The 15,177-nt window shown below is 37.1% G+C and overlaps 1 protein-coding gene across 2 annotated transcripts in view; it reads right to left on the bottom strand.

Moving 5' to 3' along the window:
- The window catches only part of LOC139138270 (insulin-like growth factor 1 receptor), a 129,510-nt gene extending 115,129 nt beyond the window's left edge, over positions 1 to 14,381 (bottom strand). For both annotated transcript variants that reach the window (XM_070706580.1, XM_070706579.1), the window contains exons 1-12: positions 14,202 to 14,381; positions 13,161 to 13,278; positions 12,508 to 12,695; positions 11,561 to 11,731; positions 7,624 to 7,751; positions 6,384 to 6,558; positions 5,615 to 5,733; positions 4,971 to 5,096; positions 3,478 to 3,717; positions 2,226 to 2,392; positions 1,266 to 1,401; positions 726 to 830 (exon numbers count right to left, since the gene is read on the bottom strand). In XM_070706580.1, coding sequence (XP_070562681.1) covers positions 726 to 830; positions 1,266 to 1,401; positions 2,226 to 2,392; positions 3,478 to 3,717; positions 4,971 to 5,096; positions 5,615 to 5,733; positions 6,384 to 6,556 — 1,066 coding nt within the window. In that variant the 5' untranslated portion in view covers positions 6,557 to 6,558; positions 7,624 to 7,751; positions 11,561 to 11,731; ... (1 more) ...; positions 13,161 to 13,278; positions 14,202 to 14,381. The remainder of the gene's footprint in view (positions 1 to 725; positions 831 to 1,265; positions 1,402 to 2,225; positions 2,393 to 3,477; positions 3,718 to 4,970; positions 5,097 to 5,614; positions 5,734 to 6,383; positions 6,559 to 7,623; positions 7,752 to 11,560; positions 11,732 to 12,507; positions 12,696 to 13,160; positions 13,279 to 14,201) is intronic.
- Positions 14,382 to 15,177: the final 796 nt, after the last annotated feature.

Below are 15,177 nucleotides of genomic sequence, written 5' to 3'. Positions count from 1 at the left end.
AAAACGAAATGCAGCTAGGGGACATGTCTTACTTGGAAAAGTTTATGTCGGAAATCGAGAAATGAATGTAGTGTGCATTTTGAATGTTGCCATCGCCGAGTTTGAAAAGTGACCTACCGAATAAAAACATCCCGTGTTTACCTCACTTTTTATCCCCGTTGTGAAAGGCAATGCACTCAATTTCACAGGAAGTAAATACAAGCCATATTGATGTTGAAAACGACTTTGAGATAATCATTAACTTACAATGCTGGTATAATATCATTGTTTCACGTTACAAAGTGTGGGGGTATATGTATTTCTAGGGCCATTAATAATCGTAATGAGAAGAAAGAAGAATATTTCATCATAACGGCATTTTGGTAAATAAATGTAAAGGTGAACACGCCCTCTTGGTTTAGAACCCCTGTTCAAAGGCTACTTAAAGGTATACTGTCACCCGAAGGCTTAATGTGCCCATATATGGTTTAAGGGGCGTTCCTTGGTATTCAAAATGCCAATGTGAGGGCGCTGTTTTAAAAAAGTGGCCACCCGCTTAAAATCGCTGATTTGTTAGATTTTCTCTTTCCTGGTAACTGTGGCAAAATTGGAACAGGTGACAGTATACCTTTAAATGCTCTCTCTAATGTTTTCACGAACACTACCGAGTTAGAAAGTGGTTTACGCTGTACTTATGCGGCGCTTATGGTATGTTCTTTTGTATTTTTCCTTGAAGTTTTGCTCACCTTCTTCCATGCTGACACCGATCAACTTTACAAGGCGAGGACACCCTTGAAGAAGATTCAGGGTACTTATTTCATGCTGATAAGCTGGATTGTGGACTGTGTTATCTATTCATAAGTGTTACATGTGTAGAAGTTATGAAATGTAACAACCCATAATTAAAGCGCCATTAGAACAAATTATTTCTTATCACTTGTCCTGACCTTAATATCGTTATATTACATAAGACGTCGCTGTAATCTATGACGAAAATTCATCATTTATCATATATATCATATAACACATATCCCTGAATATATATAAAAAACAAAATAGCAAATTATATTGTAACATATGGAAATATTTAAATAACCAAATGGAAGACCTTTTATTATCTACACAAGTACATTGCATTTTATGTTATTAATATATTTTTTCCTTCTGGTATTGCAATGAAGAGCTTCCTGTAATTAGTGACACACGCGCAATGTGGTTGATATAACGTATAAGGGAAATAATTCAATATTGAAAATAATATGTGCATTAAACCTAAAGCGAGATACCTTTTAAAATTTTAAGTGCCACTCTTGTTACCAAACCTTTTCTTCTCAGACATCCGCTATAGACCGAAGAAAACTCGCCTTCTCCAATTAAATTACCCTTTGTAATCTGCGATTTCTTGAAAACCGTTACTCCATCCTGAAATAGCATAATGAAAGCTGAATGCGGAAAGCTAAAGATAGGCTTTTACAATGTAAAATTTCGCAACCATATACGCATGGCATAGGGCCGTATTATTGATTGAAAATCTTCATTTGCCAGTTTTTTAAAAACATAAATGACAAAGTAACTTGAAGTCTCAGTCGATAATTAATGCTTTACACTAAACCGGGAAACTAATGCCGGACATACATTAAAACGGGGTTACGCGTTGTACCTGGTATTGCTACCAACGTCAGTTGAAAATACGGGTGCCTATTAAAGCAATATGCTGGCATTGACTGGCCATATTACGTCAAGTAACAGCAAACTTCGCTTCCCCGAGTATCGAGCTTCTTTTCGGATGATTCAAATTTCCTTCGAGTCCGTGAAACCATAAGTACGTTTGCCGAATGTGCTAGTCAAAATATCTTTCATAACGGTAATCCTGATCTATACTTTAATAAAAGAAAGACATAATTTTTCACTTTCACTCGGCTCTGTTGCAGGCGGCGCCATCACATTCGCTTGTCTAGAGAGTTGACAGTTCCGAAATGTTGAGCTTTGGTTAGCACTTTGTGAGTATCGGCACTAAACTGTTTCACCCTGCGTAGTCTGAGATAAAATTGGATATGAAAGTACACAGAGCCAGTGAAAGGCAAACATCTATAATAAGCTTCTTTGGGATGATTCATGACCGTTATCCCGCTTAGCTGCTCACCTTAAGGGCTGTTGAGATCCTCATTATGAAATTTCACCTTGTTTTGATGAAACTAGTTATCGAAGCCAGTTAAATATTGTATTCTTTGAATCTTTTCACTCACCGGTATGTGAATTCTCTCCGGCAGCAGAGGTGTGTATTTCCGCTTTGTTTTTCTCATCTTCAGTACAAGTAATGACACCGTGACGATGATAAACAAGACCAGAAATGCAATTAAGGCGATTATTGTTTCCCAGCTCTTGATTTCGTAAACTTTTTTATTTCCCAGATCTAAAATTCAAAACATACATAATGAGTCGGAAATATCCTCCAATAAGGATTTCACAGCGGAAACTCTTCTGCTTTGTCTTAAAATGATATCTAGGAATAAAATGTTCAATCCTCAGATCAGCTTATACATAAACGATAAAATTCTTTGTTAAATAAGATATTTAACGTTGTTAAGCAATATATAACAGTATGCCCTCAAGCCAACTACATTTTCCGATAGATTACCTAGAACTCGAAAGAGTGGGAGCGCCACACTCTCCTATATGCCTCCATTAGTTACTCTTCGAAGACGCTACCATGAAAATAATTTAATACTATAAAAAAATCAGATAACCATGTATTTTCCTGAGAAAATGTTAAGAGGGCTGGCTTAATTATCTTCGACCTAATTGATTTTCTGTACACTTTCAAACAAGAATAAAGAAATCAAATCACATATGCTTAATATCAAGGAGCACAACTGCGAGAAGCAGGGTTATGGATTAAAGGATTAAAATACGAGACCACAATACCCTTGATATCTCTAAAATTGTTAAAAAGCAGTAAGTGTAGAATTTCATTAAACGTTGACACATCGATGGTATAGTTTAATAGTAAAATTTAAAATAATCTTTCCCGTCCTTTCGTTTGGAGGGCAGATTATGACATTACCATTTGTAGCTCGAATTAAAGCCAATAAAAATGTTACACAACTGTTAATTTCAAAGACGAAATTCGATGTGCTGGCCGGATAAATGTGTTGTATTTAAGCAAAATAAAACTTACATTTTCCCAATTGCATGCCTTTAGGAAAAATATGGTAAGTCGGTAGGGAGCTTCCTCTTCACTGTATTCATTTTGATGGGGTGTGATCAATAGCAAACTACACATTTGGCCAAATCCAACGTCGTTTTATAAATAGATCAATAAAGTTTGTGGCAAGCTGGAGGGTTTTCAATAGGGTAATTGGGGTTTCCGAAATAAGATACTTTTTTATCTGGCATTATGACATTGACCGTGTACCTTACGATCACTCAGCCTGCTGAGTTCTGAAAAGCTGAAGGTAGTCAGAAATCCAAGTCCCTCTTTGCATTGGAACAACTCACCTTTTATATGCACCGCAAATGAACAGAATACACTGTTGTTACTTCTATCTACAGCTTGGTATGTGACGATGGTAGTACCACTGTAGAAGGTATCACCAGATTGAAAATTGGACAGAACCTTGGGCAAGCCATCATTATCGGAACTTTTGATGACTGGCCAATTGACATTAACTGCAGCTGAAGTATCGCTAGCTTCCAGAGTTATATTAGGCGGACATTCGACTGAAGGAGGCTGTACATCTGTTTGTAAAGTGAATTATTCATCCAGCTAATAAAAATTTGCCGTGTCTGTCTGTTTGCCTACATGTATCTATCTATCTATCTATCTATCTATCTATCTATCTATCTATCTATCTATCTATCTATCTATCTATCTATCTATCTATCTATCTTTGTATCCATCAGAATCTATCTGCTCTATTAGCTATATTACGTTTGCGGTTGTCGAAAGAGTTTTAAATGATTATGAAAGAATGGCGATTTGACATTTGAATTTGATCGGTTGAATCACGTTACCATGCTAACATATGCTTCCCTCTCAACCACTTTCACACTTTCTGTCTGTCTTCCTTCCTGCCTGCCTGCCTGTCTGTCCGTCCGTCCGTCCGTCTGTCTGTCTGTCTGTCTGTCTGTCTGTCTGTCTGTCTGTCTGTCTGTCTGTGTGGGTGGCTATCTATCTATCTATCGATCTATCTATCTATCTATCTATCTATCTATCTATCTATCTATCTATCTATCTATCTATCTATCTATCTATCTATCTATCTATCTATCTATCAATCAATCAATCAATCAATCAATCAATCAATCAATCTATCAATCTATCTATCTATCTATCTATCTATCTATCTATCTATCTATCTATCTATCTATCTATCTATCTATCTATCTACCTATCTATCCGTTCATCCATCTATCCATCCATATCTGTCTATCCATTTTTGTGTCCATAAGAATCTATTTGCTCTTTTGGCTATGATATGTTTGCGGTTGTCGAAAGAGTTTAAAATGAGTTTGAAATGGTGGCGATTTAACAATTAAATTTGATCGGTTGAATCACGTTACCATGCTCACATGTTCTTCCCTCCCAACCACTTAAACACTTTCTGTCTGTCTTCCTACCTGCCTGCCTGCCTGTCTGTCTGTCTGTCGCCCTGTCTTCCTGTCTGTCTGTCTGTCTATCTCCGTCTGGCTGGCTGGCTGGCTATCTATCTATCTCTCAATCTATCTATCTCTCAATCTATCTATCTGTCCATCCATCTATCTATCTATCTATCTATCTATCTATCTATCTATCTATCTATCTATCTATCTATCTATCTATCTATCTATCTATCTATTAATCCGTTCATTCATCTATCTATCCATATCTATCTATTCATTTTTAGTCCGTAAGAATCTATCTGCTCTATTGGCTAAAATATGTTTGCAGTTGTCGAAAGATGAAATGGTGGCGATTTAACCTTTAAATTTGATCGGTTGAATCACGTTACCTTGCTCACATGTTCTTCCCTCCCAACCACTTTCACAGACACAGCCATTGTAGCGATCACAATTGATGTGATTGACACAGTTGCATCGATAGTCACATTGTTGCCCCCATACACCGCTTTGACACCCTATGAAAGACAACAGACGGAGCACTTTCAGCAGCGATCTCGTCTACATTTTAGAACCGAACCTCTAAAAATGGAATTTACCCTGTGCAAACGCTGCAGTACGTCCGGCCAAAATTTTGACCAGCCATTGACAAGATAATGCATGACAAAAGTGTGTCTTGGACTTCTTTCATTTATCCTTCATCACCGGCGAGAAAATTGCCACCTCATGGAAAAGGATCTACAGCCTCAAGCAGATATAGTTTGAAAGAGTTACAAAATGGCTTTTGATCCTGCTTATTTGAAGCGGACATATCGCAGCATTTGCAAAATCTAGGCTTTCATAAAAATATATATTTTAATGGGGTTACGAGCACAGTTGTTAGTAGAAAAATATGTTTGGAAGGTCCAATTACTTGTCCTTCAACCTGAACCTTAAAGTGTTTCATTTAAACGTTCGTAAATAACGCGTTGCAAGTCAAATAAATCTATCGATACAGTGGTATGTCAGTTACAACTATGCATAGAAAGACTTTTACCTTGAATAGATACATTTACGGCATTGGAAACGGCGAATATATTATCATCCGTACTGTAAACTTTGCATCTGTACGTACCCTCGAAGGCTTCTGTCATATTATTGATGATAAGCAAGGCACTGAAAATGTGTAAAATGACATATCAAGTCTTCTTTACATACTCGATTGTGTTAACTAAACGACAGTCATTCAGGTTCGTTCGTAATTTACATTGTTCGATACAAGCGACTTAGGAATCATAATAATGAGTTATAACACTTTGACGTGAAAACACGTTGACTGTTATTTTAGGTACGGTATCAGTGTAGGAACAATGCACTCTTAAGTGAACGCGATTGAGAACTGATCATGTGAAGGCCAATGATACTAGAGTAGGTTCACTGGTCGTCGGGTCAGAGAGACTTTCTGCAAAAAATGTGATTGTATGTTGCCTTTGGTCTTACATGGTGTCGTAAAAAATAACGTCTATTTCAGTCTTAGCTACTGTTAATTGTAAATTATACAAATTGGAAGAATACTTGATAGACATATTCATAACAGATCCAGTTGTAACTGCGGAAACAATTGATAACAAGTAAGCTTAAGTTATGTTACTTCCCATCGCGTCTACCTTACCAACTAGCGTCGAACGTCTAATTTTGAACATGGATTTACGCCAGTTTGATGTTTAATCGAAACAAATTAGATTATGATAAAATTAAATTTTGAAGATACGTGTACATGTTTTTAAATAGCTGAAAGGATCGAAATTTATGTGGAATATACTGACCTCATACTTGGATCAGACATCCATATCACTGCATCATCTTCGGACAAACTTTCACCATTCAGTTCAAACAAAAGTGGATTGCGGTCGACATTGTAATATAAGCACTGTAATCGAAGGGACGAGTAGAATCTGACATCATCGGTAACAACACTGAGTATTGCGTATGGTTCCATCGCTGTGGTAGAACAAATAGGAAACATTGGTTTATAATACTGCTAAGATGGAGTTATGACCAGCACAGCAGAGGAGTTGTATATTGATTAATTGTTGTAGTCAGCTGGAAGTTAACATAAACCACAGAAAAATATAGAAACAGACTAGCAAGGGTATTGTTCAAGGCGTGCAGCGCTTACGTAACCCATCCATGTTCGCCTCGCCTCAGGTTGCTCTCGTCTCTCTTTTCCGAAGAGTGCCGACCATGCATCCTTCGGTAATTTTCGGATTTTCGCCAATTGTTAAGCGAAAGTATGTTCGGCAAAGTTTGTGTTGTTGTTGTCGTGTGGTGCTGAGCGAAATTGGCGTGCTGGCGAAAACGGGAATGTTTTGAGCTTCAGGAAAGTGAGTTTTACCATTTTAGAAATTCCTTTCATATTTTTATGAATATATAATGAGCGTGTTTAAACCAAATTTGAAAGTCTTTTTTGGTTACTGTCTGGTTTTACTCAATGGTTTACGGTCAGTCATACCGTCTTTTACACGTGCGTCAAGGAAGGACATGTTTATGAAACTGCTGGCGTTTTATGTTTTGATTGGCGTGAAGCAGTGTGTCTGCCCTGAGAGCTCACAAAGTAAATATGGTTGCTACGCGACTTGCAGCACGATGCCATCTCGTTGTATTTTTCGCATAATCTCGTGCAATTATCAACCACAAACAAAGTCTCCAAAAAGTGTAACACCTTTGAAACTCATTTTAATTTGAAAAGGCAATAGTCTACCGAAACGACCATGAAACAAAAGGCATGCCGCATTGCTAGTCTGTTTCTTTATTTGTCTGTGCATAAACACAACCCCTGGCAGGACCTGGTTGTCAAACAACACTTGCACTGTCAATGCTTTTAAATTGATGTTCTTTCATTTCAAAAAAAGAAGCTATCCTTGGAGAGTATTATGAATAATTGATGTATTGATAGATAGATGATTATCTTCGGTATTTTCAGATAATGCGTCTATTAACAATTATCTTGAAGTCATCTTGAATTTCAAGTGAATAGCCGGATGAGAAAACTAACATCGAACATACGTATATCGCAGGCCGGACCTTGCCATCCTTGAGCACACTTACAAGCACCATTCCTCCATGACAAGTAGCACCATTCAAACAATGACAGTCATATTCACAGTGACCTCCATACTTGTTCAAGGGACAACCTATGATGTGAACGTAGATGTTAGGTTAGCAGCCACCTTTACAGAGTGATGCCAGATACAGCCAGCTAAAATATCATGAGTTGTTTTCCTTTATACTTCAACCGAACTATCAATTAAATTATACGTTGGTGGGAAATGCGACGTACTGGTTTTGACCATCGAACGTCGAGAACAGAAAGAGCTGAAGTGTGCAAAAGAGCCGATCTCTGTCCTTAATCATATCCTGAAAATGTCTTCCCTTCGCTGAGTGGTTTTGAAGTGAGCCTGTAAAATTTGTCTTTCAACGTGGTAATATTTTGACCTCGATTCGATAAAATGTTAAACATCTTTCTATCGTCAAATTTTGAAAAGAGAACAAAAAAGTCATTTGTAGTTCGCTGTGATAATATGGCGGATGTGTGCTTAGCGACGCTGTAATAGCAAATTTAACAAGACTTCAATTACATATCTCCCTTTATAATATTTTACCTGTACATACCCTGCATTTCTGTCAAAATTTTGGCAAAGCTGTATTATCAATGTATATAGTGAGGGAGCAGCAGTTTTTCTGGGAAAAATCTTCTGACTTTGGAATATCGTTTAGCAGTAAACGGAAAATATTGTGACTGAAATAATTGCTGATGCAAACAAGTTCAAGAACCGTCACGATGAAGTATTTCTTGACAATTTATGTACTTTGTTTATATTGTGTAAGGTGCCAAGTAGTACGATTTAGGTATTTTGGTGTGATAAGTACATTCTCTTGGCACAACTCTCCAGATTGCTTCATACATTTACAGTTACTGTATTAGTGGAGATACATATCATCGCAGTAGGTTTTCTGGACATCCAAGATCTGATTTTGGGGCCGGGTGCGGGGTGGGCTGGTTCGTTTAGTTAATACTGTAAATGGATATAAAGCAAAGCTTACTCTTTGTCAGGTAGGAAAATGGCACCACGAACATCAGTGCAAAATATGTTATTATTCTACGACAATTGTAGTGGTGCTGTCTGTTAGAAATATACGTATCTGAGCGGACTATAATTCCAGAACACTAATAATACATTGAATGCAGCACTATAGGATTTAAGTTTGTGTTTTAGAAACAATTTTTACTGTGAACAACAACCTATTATGGTTCTTTCTTGATTTGACATTAATAATTATTGTTTGTAGATGACTTTTTTCTCCACTCGACAGAAGATTTGACGGAAAATTCGTTGCTTAGTACAAATATTTATCAAAGAAAATTGCACTTAGACACATATTGACTTAAAGGTGTGAAATGTTTGCTTCAATATATATTTGTTAGATGATAGCTATTTTTGCCAATAGAAGCTCATGTTATTTACATTGTCTAAAGTACATCATTATTGCCAAGTACAACAAGAACAAGATAATCTTCAAATGCCAGGTCTCGCAAGAAGACATTTAAGTCAACTTTTACTCCTTCCAGTTACTTGTATCTCACTATCAATGTTACGGTTTTGAGCGGCAAATGTCCTACCATCAACATTGCTAGATGTCGATAATCTCATATACTCGTTAATCACATTGCATTTCGATTACGACCGATCAAAAGTAACGTATCATCGGTGGAATTTGCAACTTTTACTTATGCAAGTCTCTCTTTGCATCCCCTTGAACGTCTCCCTTGAACGACACAATGCCGTTCCCCGTACAGTGCAAGTTTCACGAGCAAGGACGATTGCAAAACTGCAATGCACGCCCAGAGGCGCGGGAGAGGGCGCCTGACGCACGGCATCCATGGTATTACTTGGGTAGAATATCAGAAGCCCTGATGTCACGACTTTCCAAATTTAATCCTACGAGAAATAAATTTACACCACGACTTTCACAGTCGTCACCATATTTCCTTTTCCATACAAACTTTTATATGGTCGATTCCTGAAAAGAGCTTAAAGTATAACCATCCACAAAGAAATGCAAATGACAACCAAACTAACTCAGATGCCCCCAACAACAAGGCTTTGTACGAACAGAAGATTGTAAATCCTTAACACTCTGACATTTTCGACACGTTTCTTATTCTTACATCTTGCTGCAGCGTCACCAACTCACCAAACAACGAATTTAGCCTCAACAACCCTCGACAAAATCCCTGTCAAATCGAATGCGACATTCTTGCAATAGATTAATATATCAGGCTTAAAACCGAAATACCGAATACACATTATCACAAAGGTAATACTGACACCTGTAATCTAAATACGCCAATATATGGTCAAAGGGGCGTTCCTTGGTATTCAAAATGCCCATGAGAGGGCGCTGTTTTTAAAAAGCGGCCACCCGCTTAAAATCTGTAATTGGTTAGATTTTCTCTTTCCATGGTAAATGTGGCAAAATTGGGACAGGTAACAGTAAACCTTTAATTGCGTTGATAAAGTAATCCCTCTTTGCCTTATCAATCATGCACACAAGTTTATTTCTGACTAACTATACTGGACTATATTGGAAACATCCGATTTCGGTTGCCTTGAAAGAGCATCCCTCTCATGCATGGCACTCAAAATGTCTCTATTCATGCAGGCTAGCTGATTATGTCGTTGTAGACGTTTTTTCAATAAAAGGAACGTGAACATCACATATCTATTAAAGATATTAACCAAGAGCCCTGTAGCAACATTTACATTATCAGCCGCATAATTAAAGTAGCAACATTTACATTATCAGCCGCGTCAATTAAATACTCATGGAGCAAGTGAAAGGTCACGAAGAAAAGAACCATGCTCGAAATGAGTACAGGAACGAAATTTAAGAATGAGATGAGAGGGTACCCATATAGTGTTGTTTCTCTTGTGTGTTAAATTGATGAAATAGTGATCAGAAAGCCCGATCTCGGGAACATAAAAATTCAAGACAAGTTCTCTGTTCGACACGTAGTTATGGTCAATACATGTTCCAGAAATATGTCTGGTAAAGTTACCCTAAATTCATATTGATTAAAGACTGGTATATGTAGTGATTTTGACCATTTGATATAAAAATATCAACATTGAAATCACCCAAAATATAAAGTTCTTTTCCAGTATAGAAACCCCCTTTTTAATTTCACATTCGATGTTAACATCAATATCATGTGAGGTGTTAGGGGGTCTGTAAACGCCCGCTACCAGAAAGGCGTTACACTTGATGGCTTTAATTTCAAGCTACATGATTTCTAATTCAGAAGATTCTAAATAATACAGTCTCGTATACCTTATTGTGGGTCTCATATAAGCTAGGATACCTCCCCCATTTTTACCAATTCTTTTCTTTCAACTAAATAATTTGTGATTGTGAAATCATCAGTGCAATCACTGTACCAAGTAATGTTTCACAAAAAACATAACGTCAGTTGAAATTCGCTGATCAGTATCGAGATCTTAGAAATCAACCCATAAGTCGATATGTCTATTCGAAATACATATATTGCCTGGCCGCGAAACGTCACAGATTGTCACAGAGAAACACTGAACAGCAACATTTGTTTTATATTCAGTTTTTCCTCATTCAGTGATGCGTCCAATAGCGTTTGTCAAAACAAGAGTACCTTCGGGCACTTTGGAAACCTTAATATTGAAAGTTTATCCATGTGCCTTTTGAAATGAATAAAAGAACATTGAAATCTTCATTGCATCATCAATTTTCATCCGCGGCGCCAAACCGTTTTGGCCTCGTGATTTTTTTGTACCGCATGCAGTCTTAGTAAAGCAGTGGCTGAACAAATGATACACATCGCAGAATTTGGCGGGTTATATGTAAAACAAAGAGCATTGCAAAGTCAAAGTATCATCAACAGAAGCAATGCAACCGTAGCAATTCTTACCTGTGATTTTCAATTCCACAATGCCGATTTCAACAGGTGGATAAAGATTCCCAAACTCGCATTCAAGCGGAACTTTGTGAGTGGTGGTGCATTAAACATATTTGCAGTTAACTTTACAGTGTATGTGGAATTTTCAACCAGGTGACTCTTCGTGACATCTGTGCCATTTTCCTACAAAAGCAAGAAATCTAAATATTGTGTGATATCCACAATATTATCGCATATAAGAATTGAACGAAAAGTATGCAACTATCTAGCTGAAATGGACTCTGTAGTCTTCCTAAAGCAGCAACAAAATGTAGTTATCGTTCGCAAATACCATATTATGAAATTGTTTGCTCAATTTCACCAGCGGATTTTACGCTCAAAAGCTATCGAGTTCGAACAAATAAGATTATTTTGAAACGTAATGAGATATTGTGCACTGAGTAAGACATATTTGTACTAGCACTATGTATTAAAGTTTCTTCATATATTTTGATTTTACCGATGACATGACTGGAAGAAACTACCATCACCATTAAAATCGCACTAGTCGTTGCTTTAGCAATATGAGTAATGTAATTTTGCCGTTTGGCAATGTGGAACGTACAATATTCTCTCTCTCTCTCTCTCTCTCTCTCTCTCTCTCTCTCTCTCTCTCTCTCTCTCTCTCTCTCTCTCTCTCTCTCTCTCTCTCAATCCGCAATGCACTTCTACAGTGGAAAACACTGTGGAATGTGCTGTCAAATACACGAGCATGATTTCTCGCCAAATGCAGATGTAGCAGGAACATGGCAATTATGATGCTTTGGTCACAGTAATCAACTTTACATATGTATAGCATCTATATACGCAGCCACAAACCCCCCATTCTTCACTGCTAAACATTGCCCAACCCCCGTATTTAAAAGCTTGCGGTCCGGTTACCAACAGGCATACCAACTTACATGTACACCACTGCTTACCGTAAGCCTTTGAAAATAAACATGTGTCGCGTTCCCACCAATCCCGTCGAATTTAAAAAACTCCACGTATTGTAATGAATCAACGGATGCCAATTTGAAGGTTGCTAAGTACCAATTAATCCGCCTCGTACGAGAGACTGAAAATATCATTTGCCGGCCATCGATGATATATGAAGTATCAATAATGCCTAATATGAAGATGATAGCAATATAAACAGTATAAGCAGAAAATCACTATGAGTAGAAAGTGCGAGCGTCCTGAGTAACGTTTTTACGAAGGCATCACATAATTATCGTTCACGAGTTAAATCTCTTACGAAATACCAAGTACTACTCTACGAAGGTGAACAAATTTTACTGTTAATGCCAATTCTGCAGGGAGCACATCTTTGAAAGCCTGTGCTGCCCTGTTACAACTCAGAGGGCATCGTTTTCGATAACTTTGTAAAGAAATTACAATCTTTACCCAATTAACACAGCGCAATTTTACATTCATTAATTTACTCCAGCCCGATTTGAACGCTCGAGAATGACAGAAAAACGTTTGATTTTTAGAGAGCTATTTCAGGTACGTTTCACAGCCACATCTTTCCGCTATGTTTCATCATGGATTCAAACTGCGAATGTTTGCAGTTGTATTCTTGTTAACTTACACTTTGAGTTGTTTACGTTAAAAAGAAGCTGATCATAAATATTCGGCGACACTAATTCCTTATGCAGGGATTTTCCATCAACAGTGATATCAAACAAAAGGTTTCTTGACGTGGGCTCCTGAAAAGTCACACACACGCATACACAAAACATGTTAATGAATGGAGTGAAAGGTAGCACAATTACAACAAACCGATTGATTCAGGCGAACATGATCAACATAAAAAATACCATTGTCTTCGTCGGTCAGAAAAATGAATCATATACCACATCACGTTTCAGGCATAGATATTGATGAAATCGTGTGACCACTTAAATATGAGGAATATACAATCACAGACAAATAGAAAGACAGACTAGCAACGCGGCATGCCTTTTGTTTCATCGTCGTCTCGGTATACTATGGCCTTTTCATATTAAAATGAGCTTCAGAGGTGTTAGATTTTTTGGACACTTTTTCGTGGTTGATAATTGCACGAGATTATGCGAAAAGTAGGACGAGATGGCATCGTGCTGCCAGTCGCGTAGCAACCATACTTACTTTGTGAGCTCTCAAGACAGAAATACTGCTTCACGCCAATCAAAAAATAACACGCCAGCACGTTCTTCCATGACAAATTTTTAAAAGACGATATGACTGACCGTGAACCATTGAATAAAATCTGACAGTATCGATAAAAGACTTTCAAATTTGGTTCAAACACACTCACTATATATTCATAAAAATGTGAGAGGAATTTTTAAAATGGTAAAACTCACTTTCCCGAAGCTCAAAACATTCCCGTTTTCGCCAGCACGCCAATTCCGCTCAACTCCATACGACAACAGCAACACAAACTTTGCCGATTGCTTAAAAATTGGCGAAAATCTGGACACTGCCGAAGGGTGCATGGTCGGCACTCTTCGGAAAAGAAAGATAAGAGCTACCTGAGGCGAGGCGAACATGGAGGGCTTACGTAAGCGCTTCACACCTAAAACAATACCCGTTACCAGTCTGTCTCTCTATTTGTCCGTGATACAGTAATGACGAAAGAGAAGCTGACCTCGTATACCGGTGTCGCGCACGTTTCGTTGTAATATGGCGGCCAGCCTTCTACATCGTTTACATTAAGATGCAATCTTATTTTCATGGTCTGCATATTCTGTACGTCAAATAATAATTTGTCAATCGCAATCTCGTAACTTTGATGATAATCAAACGATCATTTCCCTCTACTTTACAGTTGTTATTTGTGATCGTGTTGTGAGAATTTGTACTTAACATGATTGAAACTAATTAGGGATAATTGGATTTCATATTTTGCAAATTTCTCAAAAGCGTTGAGTGACATATAGCTGAATGTTGCAATTTTGCAAATTACTCATAAAAACATGTGTGTAATATAAAAAGAAAAGCAGATGAGATAACATTTGTAGATTAAATCGACATTACTTCACCATCAAATTATCGCAAATTAGTTCCAATCGTGTTACTTGCTCATTTTCTCACAGGGTGGCGTATGTCTATTTAAACCTTCTTATAACAATGTTAATCAAGAGACATAAATGATTGTTAACTTAGTATGTGCTGAAGTGATGGTGGAATAAGTATTTAGCAAATCGTTCTCGAAAACAAATTGTTTGTTGAGTCACACATTTTGGATAAAGTTACCGGTATTTACTGTTTTAGATGATATATTTTTAAAGTAACGACAATAAATGACCATCATGATACGTCAAAGACCTGGTCCTTGTTCTTAAGAGACCAAACAAACCTAGTTTAGTACTTTTCTCGTACTTTTGTCATTGGACGATTATATGTGATTAGCGAAGTGCTCCTTCGTTGCATATATATCTATTTACCTATATATCTATCAATCTATCAATCTATCTATCTTTCTATCTATCCATCGGTGCCTCCTATACTTAAATATATATATAATATATATATATATATATATATATATATATATATATATTATATATATATATATATATATATATATATATAATATATATATATATATATATATATAATAT

This window comes from Ptychodera flava, chromosome 8 (assembly GCF_041260155.1).
Source record: "Ptychodera flava strain L36383 chromosome 8, AS_Pfla_20210202, whole genome shotgun sequence".
Classification (NCBI taxonomy): domain Eukaryota; kingdom Metazoa; phylum Hemichordata; class Enteropneusta; family Ptychoderidae; genus Ptychodera; species Ptychodera flava.
Note: the sequence above shows the minus strand (reverse complement) of the source record. Positions and strands in the feature narration are given on the sequence as shown.